The sequence below is a fragment of the Ranitomeya variabilis genome, chromosome 3, assembly GCF_051348905.1.
Source record: "Ranitomeya variabilis isolate aRanVar5 chromosome 3, aRanVar5.hap1, whole genome shotgun sequence".
Lineage (NCBI taxonomy): Eukaryota > Metazoa > Chordata > Amphibia > Anura > Dendrobatidae > Ranitomeya > Ranitomeya variabilis.
The window spans coordinates 639374438-639390496 of NC_135234.1; the positions used below are offsets into that span (position 1 = coordinate 639374438).

General features: G+C 42.5%; 1 protein-coding gene across 1 annotated transcript in view; it reads right to left on the bottom strand.

Annotated features, from left to right (window-relative positions):
* Positions 1-8890: 8890 nt before the first annotated feature.
* TIMELESS (timeless circadian regulator) overlaps positions 8891-16059 on the bottom strand; it is a 184137-nt gene continuing 176968 nt past the window's right edge. The window contains exons 28-32 of the mRNA XM_077297607.1: positions 15222-15285; positions 13302-13372; positions 12268-12325; positions 11632-11702; positions 8891-9774 (exon numbers count right to left, since the gene is read on the bottom strand). Coding sequence (XP_077153722.1) covers positions 9668-9774; positions 11632-11702; positions 12268-12325; positions 13302-13372; positions 15222-15285 — 371 coding nt within the window. The 3' untranslated portion in view covers positions 8891-9667. The remainder of the gene's footprint in view (positions 9775-11631; positions 11703-12267; positions 12326-13301; positions 13373-15221; positions 15286-16059) is intronic.

Sequence of the window (16059 nt, forward strand, 5' to 3'; positions counted from 1 at the left end):
ACGCTTTCTGTCCCTTCCGTGGACCCTGGAAGCAGACAAACAGAGCCCTATCCTTCCTGCACTCCCTAGTGGCTGACAAGTATTGGAGTAGGCACCTTCTAACATCAAGGGTATGTAGTGTTTTTTCTCCCTCATTCTTGGGGTTGGGACAGAATGAGGGCAGGGAGATCTCTTGTGTCCTGTGAAATTGTGACGCGATTTTTGGGAGGTAAGCCGGGTCTGTTTTTAGAATGACTCTGTCCTCGAGAATTTGAGTGAAGGGAGGACACGCGGACAATGCTTGTATGTCACTAACGCGACGGGCTGAGGTTAGGGCCACTAGGAGTGTTGTTTTTAAAGATAGAATCTTTAGGGGTGCGTCTGCCAGGGGTTCAAAAGGAGATTTGGTTAGCGCATTTAGAACAAGGTTTAGATCCCATGGAGGGGCATTATGCAAAGGAACAGGTCTTGATCTACCCGAAGCTTTGATGAATCTCACGATCCATCGATTTCTGGCTAGATCATAATTATACAGCGCTCCCAAGGCTGCTACCTGAACCTTTAGAGTGCTTGTAGCTAAACCTTTTTCCAAACCCTTTTGCAGGAACTCGAGAATTTTTTCTATTGGGATTTCCCCCGCTGGGTCAGCCCCCGATACAGACATGAATTTTTTCCACACTTTGCCATATATTTTGGTGTTTACGAGTTTCCTACTCTGTAGTAATGTGGACACCAGATTGGATGAAAACCCTTTGTTTCTTAATAGCTTCCTTTCAAAAGCCAAGCTGTCATATGTAGGCTTTTTACACTGGGGTGACACACTGGGCCCTGGGATAACAGATTTTGCGTGTCTGGTAGAACCCACGGGCTGTCTATGGACATCTTTCTCAGCCAAGAAAACCATATTCTGCGAGGCCAAAATGGAGCTATTATTATCACTGTTGCCCCCTCCTCCCGAATTTTCCTCAAGACTAGGGGAATGAGGGATATTGGAGGGAACACGTAGGAGAGACGATAGTTCCAGGGGACTGTAAGAGCGTCCAGAGCTACTGGGCCTCCCCGGGGATCGATTGAGCAGAACTTTCTCACTTTCCGGTTTTGATAGTCCGCAAATAGGTCTATTTCTGGTTCTCCCCAACGCTTCACTATTTGGTTGAACACCAACTGTTTCAGCTCCCACTCCCCCTGTTTCAAGCGTGTTCTGCTGAGGAAGTCTGCGGTCTGGTTTTCTGAACCCTTTATGTAAAGGGCTGTTAGGGACTTCAGATTGTGTTCTGCGATATAAAAGATGGATCGGGTTTCTTCCATCAGTGTTTGCGACCTGGTACCCCCTTGGTGGTTTAGGTATGCCACCACTACCTGATTGTCTGAGAAGACTTTTACGTGGTGGGAGCGGAGGAGTTTTAGAAAGTGTGTTAGAGCGAGTTTTACCGCTAGCAGTTCTTTCATGTTTGATGAGGTTAGCTCTTGATTTTTGCTCCAGTTCCCTTGTGCCACCTGACCGTCTACATGAGCACCCCACCCCCAGGGGCTTGCATCCGTCGTTAGGATTTTTTCTGTTGGCAGTGCCCAAGGGACCCCCTTGGTAAAATTTATCGGGTCCGCCCACCACTGTAAGGAGTGTATCGTAGTTGGTGATATACTTAACTGCCCGTCTAAATTTCCTCCCAGACACAGGCTTGAACTTAAAGTCTCCCATTGTAAGTCCCGGGAATGGCACTGTGCCCACTGTACGGCCGGGATACAGGCTGTCATGGAGCCCAGCAGGGACATGGCTTTCCTGAGCGTGGTGACTGGGGATGTTGACAACTGCACCGCAGCCTGTGTCATTTTTTGAATCTTCCCCTGAGGAAGATAGCACACTTGTGTGGTTGAGTCGAGGACTATCCCTAAGTACTCCTGTACCTGTGATGGGACTACTTTGGATTTGGTAAGGTTCAACAGCCAACCTAGGCTTGACAGAGAAGTCATAACCAAATCCAACTGCTGTTTGCAGTGATGGAATGATGTCCCTGCTACAAGGAGGTCGTCCAGGTAGGGAACTATCAGGATATTCTGTTCCCGTATATGAGCCATCACTTCCGACATTATTTTCGTGAATACTCGGGGTGCGATAGCTAACCCAAATGGGAGGGCCCGAAATTGATAATGTTTCACCTCCCCCTGGATATTCACTGCTAGCCGGAGGTACTTTTGATGATCCTTGTGGATCGGTACATGATAATATGCATCTCGTAGATCTAGAACAGTCATGAAACACCTAGGAAAGAGTATTTTTACGCAAGATTTTATTGTTTCCATTTTGAAGTGTGGGATCTCGAGAAAATTGTTTAATTTTTTGAGATTTATTATCGTCCTGTATGATCCGTCTGGCTTCTTTCGGAGGAAGAGGGGAGAGTAGAAGCCCATGCCTCTTTCCTGGTGTGGGACTTCCTGTAAGACTTCCTTCTGGACTAGGCCTAGAATTTCTTCCTGGAGAGCCGACTGTTCTTGAGACTGTCTCTGTGGTGTCACCATGAAGAGGTTGTTGGGGGGAATGCGGAACTTTAGCTTGAGCCCTTCTCGTACTATGCCTAGTATCCAGGGACTGCTTGAAATTTTTTCCCAGGCTGGAAGAAACCCGGTCAGTCTCCCGCCAACCTGGGGGACACCTTCATTGAGTTTTTTTATTATCGGGAGTGGGTTTGTTGAATAGGAAACCTCTGGTTTTGTTTCTTTTGTCCTCCCATGTTTCTTTGTTCCCTTTCGGAGGTTTCCTCCGCATAAATTTTTTATTCCGAAAGGAACGTCTGTAAGACTGGTTGGGGAAACCAGGGAAAGACTTTTTCTTGTCCTCGGCTTTCTCGAGGATATCATCTAGCGTTGCGCCGAACAAGAATTCACCCTCACAGGGTATTGAACACAGTCTCGTTTTTGTTTGAAGGTCCCCTGGCCAACATTTTAGCCACAGAGCACGTCTTGCGGCGTTTGAGAAGGCGGCAGCCCTGGCCGCTAGTCTGGCCGAATCTACCGATGCATCCGCCAAAAAGGCTGCTGCACCTTTCATTACGGACACTGATTTTTGAATTGTGTCTCTTGAGACTTTCTCCTTTAATTGGGAATCCAAGTGCTAGAGCCACACCATTAGCGCGCGGACCGTGCAGGTGGCCGCGACAGGTGGTTTAAGCCCGCCTCCTGCCGCTTCCCAGGAGTTTTTTTAGAAAACTTCGGCTTTTAAGGTACCCATGTCCTCAAATGGTAGGGCAAACTTTTTTGAGGCCTTTGCTATGGCCACATCTAACTTTGGTGCCTTACTCCAGGACGAGCAGGCTGGGTCATCAAACGGGTACTTTCTTTTGGGGGTCAGGAGAGCTTTTTTGTCTGGCTTTTTCCACTCCCTTTTAATTAGAGAGTGAATTTTCTAATTTACTGGAAATGCTCTTTTTCTTTTTTGTTCCAGACCGCTGAACATTATGTCCTGCGCTGTTCTTTTAGGTCGCTCATCTACTAGCCCCATTGTTGCTCTGACCGCTTTCACTAAAGCGTCTGTTTCCTCGATAGGGAAACAACTGCGCCCCCCCTCAGAAGATACTGAAGAGGTGTCAGAGGCTGACGAATCATTTGAGTCGGATAACTCGCTTTCTGACTCGTCCGCACTAGACTCAGGGAACTCAGGTCTTTTTTTATGTTTTTTCTTTGTGGTTTTAATGTCTTTAATGGCACTTTCCACCTGGCTTTTTATTAATGACTTTAATTCTGAGGCAAATGATGGGGTTTCCTCCTGAATCGTCTTTTTTATACAAACGCTGCATAGTCTCTTCTCCCAGGAGGAAGGCAGCTCGTCTGAACATATGGCACATTCCTTGTGCTTAGTTTTGCCTGTACTTTTTCTCCCCTAGAACAAAAAAGAGTAACCCCATATTAAACTCAGCACTTTCACGTAGATCACTCACCCCCTGTGGATCAGAGATACCGTCTCGGGCCTGGGGACTGTATCCGCTGGAATCGTCGCCGGCCGTGTGGTTTTTGCAGACCCCCGACTGCGTTGAGACTCTGATCGTCCGCTGCTGCTGCGCTGTACAGAGGAAGAGTTTCCTTTGCGCTGCTGCTGTAAGTGCAGACGCCGCTGCACTTGTGCCTGCTCAGGAGATCGCTGGACAGCTTCCTGCATAACCTGCTGCTCGTTTTCGCTCATAGTGGCCTCCGCACTGTCTGGTGCACTTGGAGTTTGAATTTGCCACACTTTTTCGTTTGCTGGCGTTCTTTTATTGTATTTGTGCCGGCGATACCGGAAGTGACGGTCTGTGCATGCGCCCGCCCAACTTCCGGTTCTCTGGTTTGTCGGCCTCACATGAGGGAATGAATGCGCTGGGACGCCGGCGCGCGCGCACTAGCGCTCCGTTGTCGGCGTTTTGCGGTAATGGCGCCGGTGAGCGCGTACCAGCGCTCCGTTGCTGACGCCTGCACCGACTTGGCGGTAATGGCGCCGGCGTCTTTGCCCACGGGTGCCCCCGTTTTTACCTGGGCTTTTATGGAAAGATAGCCGCCGCTACCTCCATATTACTATGTAGAGTCCTTTGGTGACCGCCGTCACCTGCTCCTTCATACCCCCCTTTTTTTTTTTTTTTTTTTCGAGGAAGGCAGACTTGATCCTTTCACTGCCTTCCCCCACTCACCCATGAGGCCCGCCGACCTCTGTGGTGGTGCTTCAGGAAAGGGAGAAAAAAGGGGAAAAAACCGCTTGATCCAGCCGTAACAGGGCGCCCCCTGTTAGGAAGTCGACTGCACCAGCCCCTGGAATCCCACGAAGAATCCTTCAGGTATGTGCTGTAGGTTCCCCGTCAGGGACAGGAAACCAACTGATGTGGGAGAGAGGTACGCCCTTTTTCACCTGTAGGTTTCCTGTCCCTGGGGGCGGACCCCTCTCTCCGTGGTGCCATCATGGGGATAGAGAAAAGTACTTTTTCATTTTTGCGGATCAATTTGTGAAGCACCTGATGGTTTATAGTGCTCAGTATGCCTCTAGATAAGTTCCTTGGGGGGTCTAGTTTCCAAAATGGGGTCACTTGTGGAGGCGCTCCAATGTTTAGGCACACAGGGGCTTTCCAAACGCGACATGGTGTCCGCTAACGATGGAGATAATTTTTCATTCAAAAAGTCAAATGGCGCTCCTTCCCTTCCGAGCCTTACCATGTGCCCAAACAGTGGTTTACCCCCACGTGAGGTATCGGTGTACTCAGGAGAAATTGCCCAACAAAATTTAGGATCCATTTTATCCTGTTGCCCATGTGAAAATGAAAAAATTGAGGCTAAAATAATTTTTTTGTGAAAAAAAAAAGTACTTTTTCATTTTTACGGATCAATTTGTGAAGCACCTGGGGGTTTAAAGTGCTCACTATGCTTCTAGATAAGTTCCTTGGGGGGTCTAGTTTCCAAAATGGGGTCACTTGTCGGGGAGCTCCAATGTTTAGGCACACGGGGGCTCTCCAAACGCGACATGGTGTCCGCTAAAGAGTGGAGCCAATTTTTCATTGAAAAAGTCAAATGGCGCTCCTACCCCCCGGACGAGCCCTGCCGTGCGCCCAAACAGTGGTTTACCCCCACATATGAGGTATCAGCGTACTCAGGACAAATTGGACAACAACGTCCGTGGTCCAGTTTCTCCTTTTACCCTTGGGAAAATAAAAAATTGTTGCTAAAAGATCATTTTTGTGACTAAAAAGTTAAATGTTCATTTTTTCCTTCCATGTTGCTTCTGCTGCTGTGAAACACCTGAAGGGTTAATAAACTTCTTGAATGTGGTTTTGAGCACCTTGAGGGGTGCAGTTTTTAGAATGGTGTCACTTTTGGGTATTTTCAGCCATATAGAACCCTCAAACTGACTTCAAATGTGAGGTGGTTCCTAAAAAAAATGGTTTTGTAAATTTTGTTGTAAAAATGAGAAATCACTGGTCAAATTTTAACCCTTATAACTTCCTAGCAAAAAAAAAATTTGTTTCCAAAATTGTGCTGATGTAAAGTAGACATGTGGGAAATGTTATTTATTAACTATTTTGTGTCACATAACTCTCTGGTTTAACAGAATAAAAATTCAAAATGTGAAAATTGCGAAATTTTCAAAATTTTCGCCAAATTTCCGTTTTTTTCACAAATAAACTCAGAAATTATCGACCTAAATTTACCACTAACATGAAGCCCAATATGTCACAAAAAAATCTCAGAATCGCTAGGATCCGTTGAAGCGTTCCTGAGTTATTACCTCATAAAGGGACACTGGTCAGAATTGCAAAAAACGGCAAGGTCATGAAGGGGCTAGGTGTGTTCTGAACATCTTGAACCCACAGGTGTGTCACTGAATTTTCAACCCTTAAAATGTAAAAATGAAAAATGTAATTTTTTTACACAAAAATGCTGCTTTAACTGAAAATTTTTCATTTTCACAAGGGGAACAGAGGAAAACGGACTACCCAAATTTGGGCACTTTCTCCTGAGTACACAGGTGCTCCATATGTGGGGGAAAGCTATTGTTTAGGCACATGGCAGGGCTTGGAAGGCAAGGATCACGATTTGACTTTTTGAGTGCATACTTGGTAAGAATAGATTGCTGGTGCCATCATTCATTCAAAGACCTGCTGAGGTGACAAATCAGCAGAAACCCACTATCAAGTGACCTCATTTTGGAAACTACACATCTTGAGAAATTCGTCTAGGTGTGTAGTCAGTATTTTAAACCAGCAGATGATACAGAATTGTATAATAGTGATGAGCGAGTATACTCGTTGCTCGTGTTTTACCGAGCATGCTCGGGTGGTCTCCGAGTATTTGTGAGTGCTCGGAGATTTAGTTTTTGTTGACATAACTGCATGATTTACAGCTACTAGCCAGCCTGAGTACATGTGGGAGTTGCCTGGTTGCTAGGGAATCCCCACATGTAATTAAGCTGTCTAATAGCCGCAAATCATGCAGCTGCGGCAAGGAAAACGAAATCTCCGAGCACTCACAAATACTCGGAGATCACCCGAGCAACGAGTATATTCACTAATCACTTTTGTATAACATTAGGCTGTGTGAAATAATGTTATTTCCCCCCCCCCCCGGTGTTTAAGGGGCAACGTTTCTCCTTCCTGAGAGTGATATGTCAAGCCTGACATGTCAGAGTAAGCAGACTTAAAAATGATGCATGCTCCTCTGGAAAATTAAATATGCAAATTCAAGTCTTCTTCCTCTCTGAAGAGACAATTTGCATATTTGTCAAGATTTTTTTTTTATGCTGTTCACCTTGCGGTATAAGTGATTAGACTGCTTTACTGTATAGGTCACTAATATTACAGCGATACCACTTTTTTTTTTAATGCTCCGATCACACACAAAAACATTTTTTTGCATCATCATGTTTTGAGAGCTATTATTTTTTCTGCAGACAGTCATGTGAGAGTTTGGTTTTTGCAAGATGAGTTGGAGTCCCATTCTATTCCAATTTTTTGAGATGCAGAATTAGCAAAAAACAGCAATTTAGGAATTGGCTTTCTTATTCCTTTCACCATGTGGTATAAGTGATAAGACCGCTTTATGTTTCGGGTCATTCTGATTACAGAAATACCACGTTTATAATGTGTTTTGAGGTTTTGCTGCTTTTACACAATAAAAACAATTTAAGAGAGAAAAATGGTTTTGCATTGCCTTATTCTGATAGCTATAGCTTTTTCTAATTTTCCACTGACTTACTTGAATAAGGGCTTGTTTCTTGCGGGACAGGATGACGTTTTCAGAGATACTATTTCTATTTTCATATGACTTTTTGATTGTGTTTTATTCTATGCTTTGTTCGGCTGTATGATAAAAAACAATTTTTGCTGCGCTTTTATGTTGTTAATTGAAGAGATTAAATAATGCAAGTTCTATAGATCTTATTTTTTTCAGATATGGCGATACCAAATGTGTATTTTTTTAATTTAATTTTGTTTTTATAAAAATATGCATATTAATTGGCGTAATATTTTTGTCAATTTTTTGTTTGCGTTTTTTTTATAAAAAAAAATATTTTTTATGTAGTCCCTCTATGGGACTTAAACTTGTACTTCTCTGATCACTGTTCTAATTCATTGCAATATACATGTTCAGAAATTCGTTAGAGCCATCAGTGTGGCACTGACAGAACGCCTTTCAGACCATGCTCCTGGCTCTAACAGACCACTTATAGCATTATTTAACCTCCGACTGGAATGACAATGATCAAGTCCTAGTGATCGCGTCGTGTGTGTGCCCCAAGTGGGTGTAAGAGGAAGGCTCCTCCCTCTACATAAAAAAAATATTAAAAGGTGAAAATAGAAAAATTAAAATAAAATAAATTGTGGTCTGAATAGCAGACCCATGTGCCTCCTATGGACACTAAGCATTAACTGGTTCGAGCTGCAGCCAGTGGTAGGGGTATACTGCTGCAGAGGACAAGTTCATTTTTATGTATTCACTTAGTGTCAGCCTCCTAGTGGCAGCCGCATACACCCATGGTCTTGTGTCCCCCAATGAGGTGAAGGAGAAAGGTGTGTACAAAAAAGAGTCAATATTAATAAATGTGAACAGCTTTGGGCTGCCTGGATGGATGATCCAGGGCTCCCGTCGAGGGAATTAGCGAGATATAGATTGGGCTTGATTTAATAAAGAGAATTACGAGAGATATGATCCATGTTTATCTCATGAGCAATAATAATGACTGCACGGCTAGAAGCTCCAAAAGGTGATGTTTTTTATCCTGGGCATTACAGTGGTGGTGACTATACGTTTTGTCCTTTTTTTGTAGAATGGGAACTTCTGTTTTTAATTTAATTTGGTCTTTCCCTTTCCATATCCCATTTCCCGCCCTTCCCAGTTGTTCTTATTATTCCGTGTTTACCCGATGCGAGTAATATGTTTGTGTAAAAATTGTTAGAAAACATCAATAAAGATACTTTATTAAAACATTTATTCTTGTTAACAAACTTGACCCTATAACACAACTACGTTCTTTTGCACAACAGTAAATCAAACACGTCAATGGTTTTGATATCCCAACTATATGGAGAACAGATATTAAAAAAAAAACATCATGTTTATAAACTCATACAGTTGGCATATTCTTTTTTTCAAGCTGATCACATTAAACATTATGTTTCAATACCTCCAAAACAACACAAAAATGTACAGGTCCATTTACACTGAACAAGACTGTCACTGGGTAGAACAAGGGCAGCCCATGTGCACAGAACAATCCATTACAGACTGTTCAGTGTGCACTGGAGGCTAAATTAAGGCACTTAATCATAGATCAGCAAACAAGTTGCTAATTGGTGGTCATTTAGTGCCACACAGTCTAATGTAAATGGACCACCTTAAAGGGGTTGTCCAGTCTTCTGCTAAAAGTCTGCAGTCACTCTTCCTTCTGAATGCTTACAATACAAGTGAATTGAAAGAGGCTAAGCACGTCTAGTCGGATATGGCTGTAAGTATGCGAATCACATACCTGTTACCACCCGATCTCAGTGGCAACACCAAAAAGTCTTGACAGTGTGTGGTGCTTTGTGTCACTGCAGACTTCTAGCAGACGACTAGATAACCTCTTTAAGAAGGAGGACAGAGCTCATCTATTCTACCATTGTCATGCATTTACCAAAAAGTGAGCACCTAGTTAGCAAACACTTGATAATCAAGTGCTCTAAAAATGGCAGAAAAAATTTTAGTCTTCATCTTCATCCTCAATTCGAAGGCGTTTTTTCTTAGACGGTCTTAGAAGGTCTTCATTTTCAGAATCAGTAGCTTCCCCAGAGGTCTTTAGCTGTTCATCTAGGTTAATTTTTAAAAAAATTCCCTTTAGACATGGCAATGTTGATAACATAGAAGAGGCAATCTGACGTCAATAGTGTAGCTTCTATGCAGAGATAAACACAAATAAAGAGGGGAAATGTGTCATTGTTAAATGCAGTGTCCAAGGGGGCCTGGTGCGGGTTATGCCAAATTATGCCATTGTTGTCCCAACATAAACACTAAAAGCTGGTATCAGTTTCACACTTCCGTCTGCTGTGGAGCGTCGTAATGCGTTGCTGTGACGTATTGACGTACGTCGTGAAAATAGGGAAAACCGTGCGCAACGCATCCAGTATTTTGACGGATGCGTTCGTGTCTGAATTTGAATGGAAAAATTTTGTTCGAGAGAGAGAATGCTTCCGGGCATGCTCAGAACATAAAAACGTGGTACGTCACTGGATTCCTGTTTTTCACAGTCAGCGACGCATCCTGCGCCAATAGGCTTCCACTATAGCCAGCGACGGGCAGCGCAGGATGCGTCGCTGAGCGATTTTCCGACGTGCAGAAAAAACATTCCTCTGAACATTTTCTCTGCCCGACGGACCGTTTTTGGCCGACGGATCCAGTGCACGATGGATGAAATGGATGTCCATCCGTCACAATCTGTCGCTAATACAAGTCTATGAGAAAAAACAGGATCCTGCAGAAAAATTTGCAGGACCCCTATCTTCTCAAAACTCGACGGATTGTGACGGGAGATGAAAGACGGAAGTGTGAAAGAGGCCTAAGATGTCAATGAAAACACTGTACAAAGAGCATGTGTGGGTGTGCACAAACCGAATACCACAAAGCCTTAGTATAGTATATTAACTAGTGATGAGCGAGTGTACTCGTTACTCGAGATTTCCCGAGCACGCTCGGGTATCCTCCGAGTATTTTTTAGTGCTCGGAGATTTCGTTTTCATCGCGGCAGCTGGATGATTTACATCTGATAGCCAGCATAAGTACATGTGGGGGTTGCATGGTTGCTAGGGAATCCCCACATGTAATCAAGCTGGCTAACAGATGTAAATCATTCAGCTGCTGCAAGGAAAACTAAATCTCAGAGTACTTACAAATACTCGGAGGACACCCAAGTGTGCTCGGGATATCTGGAGTAATGAGTATATTCGCTCATCACTAATAGTAACATATTACTGAGATATTAGGTTGGAACAGGACATTGTTTTTTTCCCTCGCAGTTATTGATACAAGAGAAAGACTCTCTGCATGCCTCAGTATAAAACTGTAAGCGCACAAGGTCTTTGTCTATCAGGTTTCTGGTACCCTTGAAGAGGACCTGTCACCAGGTGGAAAGCTTGCAGTTTTTCTCATCATCCAGTTTTTATTTTTTGGTTTTTTTTTAAAGCCACCATAAAAGTTCCAGACATATAGGCCTTTTTATTTTGTATCAATGTCTACAGTCTGTACCAATGGGGTCTTGCATCACATTCGATCGAAGTTTGTTCCAAGCATCTACTATTAGGGTCTGTAAAAGAATACTGAAAAATTGCATGCACAAATTTTAAATTACTTCATTTCCAGTGTAAAAATTCACTTATACCTTAAAGGTATAGGGGCACAATCCATCAGCCTCGTCCAATAAAAAAAAGCAGAGTTCCCATGTGAGGCGATTTGGTTTTTTTCTTAAATTTTAGGAGCAAACGGACCAGTCTGGTCACATGGTCCTACACTAGCGGCCATTGTATGAACAGAAGTGTAGGTTAGTTTGTGAGGAAAGCTGCACTTACAGGAGAACTCCTTTAAGACAGTTCCAACAGGTCGGATTTACAGTAAAGTAAATCTGCAGATCAGTGATGGTGTCATCGGTCGTGTTTGAACATCGCGTCTACAAACCTTGGTCATTTGTTAGCGGCTCCTCATCATCACTGTCTGTTATTCTGCTTCTTTTCATTGCTACTTTGGACCTATGCAGAGAATTAAAAAGATGTTCCTATATAAAACACCAGGGTCTGATGACTCACACTTTTCAAGATGACTAAGCAAGATTTTTAGTAGCCAAGGTCAAATAACACTATTTTAATGTTGTCGGGATGACTATATTTCAGGACAGCATAAGAAAAACATTAAAGAGTTTTCCAAGATTTTAATATTGATGACTTATATTTAGGATAGGTAATCAATATTAGATTGGTGAAGAAACCAAGTGTTAGACCAACTCTCGAGCATTGCATCTTCCAAGTTGTTTACAATCCTCTGTACACCCAACCTGCTGTACATGTTCAGTAGTGCATGTGCCGAGTATTACTGCTTTGCCCACATGTATATTGTGCTGAATGTACTGAGGAAACAATGAAAAGCCCACATGGTTCTTCAGAGAGTCATAGACACTACAAAACAGCTGATAAGCAGCGGTGCTTTTCTGAGATTTATGCCTGTCCTAAATTTAAGTCATAATTACGATTCAAGGAAACCAGATTCACATAAAAAAAACAAAAACGAAGAGCTTTGCATGGATGAAGAAAGCCTCACCTTTCACTGCTAATTTCCGAAGAAACATCTGGATTCTGCACCTCTATTTCTTTAATAACTAAAATATAAAAAGTGAAGAATCAACAAAAATAGCAGCTTCTGTTACAAGAGACTGGCTAAGGACAGAAGTTCTTCAATCATATACTTGTTAAGTTAAAGACAGATTTTATTTTTAAGCTGCAAGGACATATAATAATTCAGAAACAGATTATAGCAATTAAAATTTGATTAACAGGCAATATTAGTCAGTAGGTAATTTCACAGAGTATACGTTTTGTATACTTTCTATGGATTAGCAGAGTCTATTACTTGGGGGAACCAAAAAGAATATTTTTTGGCTTCAACGGATAAATGCTGAGCTACACTCCCGTATTTGTGTATATGAACTTCTCTCTGGTATACACCAAACGTCAAGCAAAGTGTGATGTGCACATTAACTTACTATCCGGAGGAACTCACAGCCGAAAGTTCTGGACGCGGTGATCGTTTTAGGAGATTGTGGAGCGACTGGATCCTGTTTCCAATAGATGGGTTGTTCTCACATGAAGTGTTCCTGAGTTGTTGCGGTGTGCTTAACTCAAGATTGTCGCCTCATTTCCCTCATCTTTCCCTCCCTTTTTCCATACCCCTTCTCCCTGTTACCCCCCACTTCTTTCAGCCCTCTTCTCCCTAATCCTCCCACGCTCCCTAAAAAATGTTATTTATTTTATTTTTTTCGCTCCTCTTTCCCTATTTCTCTTTCTAATCTCTATGTTAGAATTTGCAGAATAATTTTTAATTTGCTGATAATAAAATTTAAGTAGTTTCTTTTTTGCAGCTGCAATATGGAGCGACCTGTTTATATTTCCACATGAATATTGTTGTCATTATAAGTTTTGTTAAGTCCTGCGTGACTTATTTGATCATAATATATTTGGTCGTATGTTATGTTTTTTTTGCAATTTCAAAATTGATTGATAAAAACAAAATGAACATACTATCCATAATAGCACCAAAGTAGCATGGCTATATTGTGACCAAGATTAGATACACACCTTCCTCCTTTTCTTCTTGCTCGTCATCATCACTGTCAATAAACCGTCTATTTTTTGATGGTTTTGTTGTCCTAGGCAATTAAAAAAAAAATTTAAATACAAGTTTGTAAAAAAAAAAAAATAAATACAAGGTAAAACTGCTGTATATGGTAGTGGTAAAAATTGGGAAAACAACAAACATGGGTTTAAGCTAAAAGGTATAATCTGATCCAGACTAAGCACCCCCTAACAGGGGTATCAAATACACAACCCCCTTAAGTAATTTTTTGCGGCCCAAGCTGGGGTCAGGCTGGGCAAGGTGGCAGAGGAGCAGGCTTGGCCAAGTTGTACAGGGGCAGCTATCGGCTGGGCCAGCGATGTCTTTAACCCCTTCATGACTTTGGGATTTTCTGTTTTTCCGTGTTCGTTTTTCGCTCCCCTCCTTCCCAGAGCCATAACTTTTTTATTTTTCCATCAATATGGCCATGTAGAGATTATTTTTTGCGGGACGAGTTGTACTTTTGAAAGACATCATTGTTTTTACCATGTCGTGTACTAGAAAACGGGAAAAAAATTCCAAGTGCGGTGAAATTGCAAAAAAAGTGCAATCCCACACTTGTTTTTTGTTTGGCTTTTTTGCTAGGTTCACTAAATGCTAAAACTGACCTGATATTATGATTCTCCAGGTCATTACGAGTTCATAGACACCTAACATGTCTAGGTTGTCTTTTATCTAAGTGGTGAAAAAAATTCCCAACTTTGCAAAAAAAAACAATTGCGCCATTTTCCGATACCCGTAGCGTCTCCATTTTTTGTGATCTGGGGTCGGGTGAGGGCTTATTTTTTGCGTTCCGAGCTGATGTTTTTATTGATACCACTTTTGTGCAGATACGTTCTTTTGATAGCCCATTTTATGCAATGTCGTGGAGACCAAAAAAACGTAATTCTGGAGTTTCTAATTTTTTTCTCGCTACGCCGTTTAGCGATCAGGTTAATGCTCTTTTTTTATTGATAGATCGGGCGATTCTGAACGCGGCGATACCAAATATGTGTAGGTTTGATTTTTTTTTATGGTTTTATTTTGAAAGGGGGGGTGATTATTTTTTTCACATTTTATTTTATTTTTTTTTACTTTTGCCATGCTTCAATAGCCTCCATGGGAGGCTAGAAGCTGGAACAACTCGATCGGCTCTGCTACATAGCAGCGATCATCAGACCGCTGCTATGAAGCTGAAATGCAGGCTTGCTATGAGCGCCGACCACAGGGGGGCGCTCACAGCAGGCCGGCATCAGTAACCATAGAGGTCTCAAGGACCTCTATGGTTACTATGCAGAAGCATTGCGGACCCTCGATCATGTGACGGGGGTCGGCGATGCGCTCATTTCCAGCCCGATGGCCGGAAGCTGCGTTTAAATGCCGCTGTCTGCGTTTGACAGCGGCATTTAACTAGTTAATAGCGGCGGGTGAATCGCGATTTCACCCGCCGCTATTGCGGGCACATGTCAGCTGTTCAAAACAGCGGACATGTCCCGGCTTTGATGCGGGCTCACTGCCGGAGCCCGCATCAAAGTGGGGGTTCTGACCTCGGATGTACTATCCCGTCCGAGGTCAGAAAGGGGTTAAATGCGCCAGGTGCCATCCTGGCCGTATAGCAAAATAACAGACATGGTTGCAGCCATGTCTGCTTAATAACGTCAGGCAGCGAGAATGACGCTGAATGTACCCGCCGGTGAGGATCTCAAAGCAACAGGGCCGCATGGAAGATGACCCACACCAGGAGGTGATCGCTATGGGGCCATCATACGGTATGCAAGGAGGCTAAGGGGCAATCGTACAGTATGTAGGGAGACTCTGGGATTATTATACAATATGCAGTTGGGCTGTCAGACTAAATAGGCATAGTTCTAAATTACGATTTCAATCACACATTACATCTTTACCTTTTATTTGTCATTTCAGGCAAAGTAGAAGGCTCATCATTCTGTGAATTTATTTCCTCTGGCTCTGAAATTGAGAATGGAGAAGGTGCAAATCCAAGAATGATCATAGTGGTGTGAAAGAGTAAGAGAAAAAGGTTGAATTTTCGGTTAGGAGTTTAGTTTGATGGCATAATTACATTATCAACAATACATCACTAGAATAGTTCTCTGCATTGGGTACACAGAGACAGGACACAGCATCACATGACCTGCTAGAGTCAGTACCATCTCTATCTGCTGGGATGATACTGATTATCTTGTACCTCTGTATTCCAAATAAACTAACATATTGTAAGTATAAAGTAAGGGAGGCAGAACTGTGGCCTTCTACACTATATCTGTGTGACAGGCCCTGTGCAATCATCAAGATTATATTTAATATGCATTTCTTTTTCCTCATCCACCCTCTATGGAGAACTTCAGTGACTGAGATGGTGACGCCCTATTTGAGAATATAAAGCCATGTAATTTCCAGGGGGTCCCAATGTGATCTCAAGTCCTAACTGGTGAGAAGTAAACCATGAATTTTCAGGTAGAAAGGAACAACTACATGAGTTAATACTAACAGAGTTACATACAGTGGGGGGAAAAGTATTTGATCCCTTGCTGATTTTGTAAGTTTGCCCACTGACAAAGACACGAACAGTCTATAATTTTAAGGGTAGGGAAATTTTAACATTGAGAGATAGAATATCAAAAATAAAATCCAGAAAATCAAGTGAATAAATTATATAAAATTATTTGCATTTTGCAGTGAGAAATAAGTATTTGATCCCTCTGGCAAACAAGACTTAATACT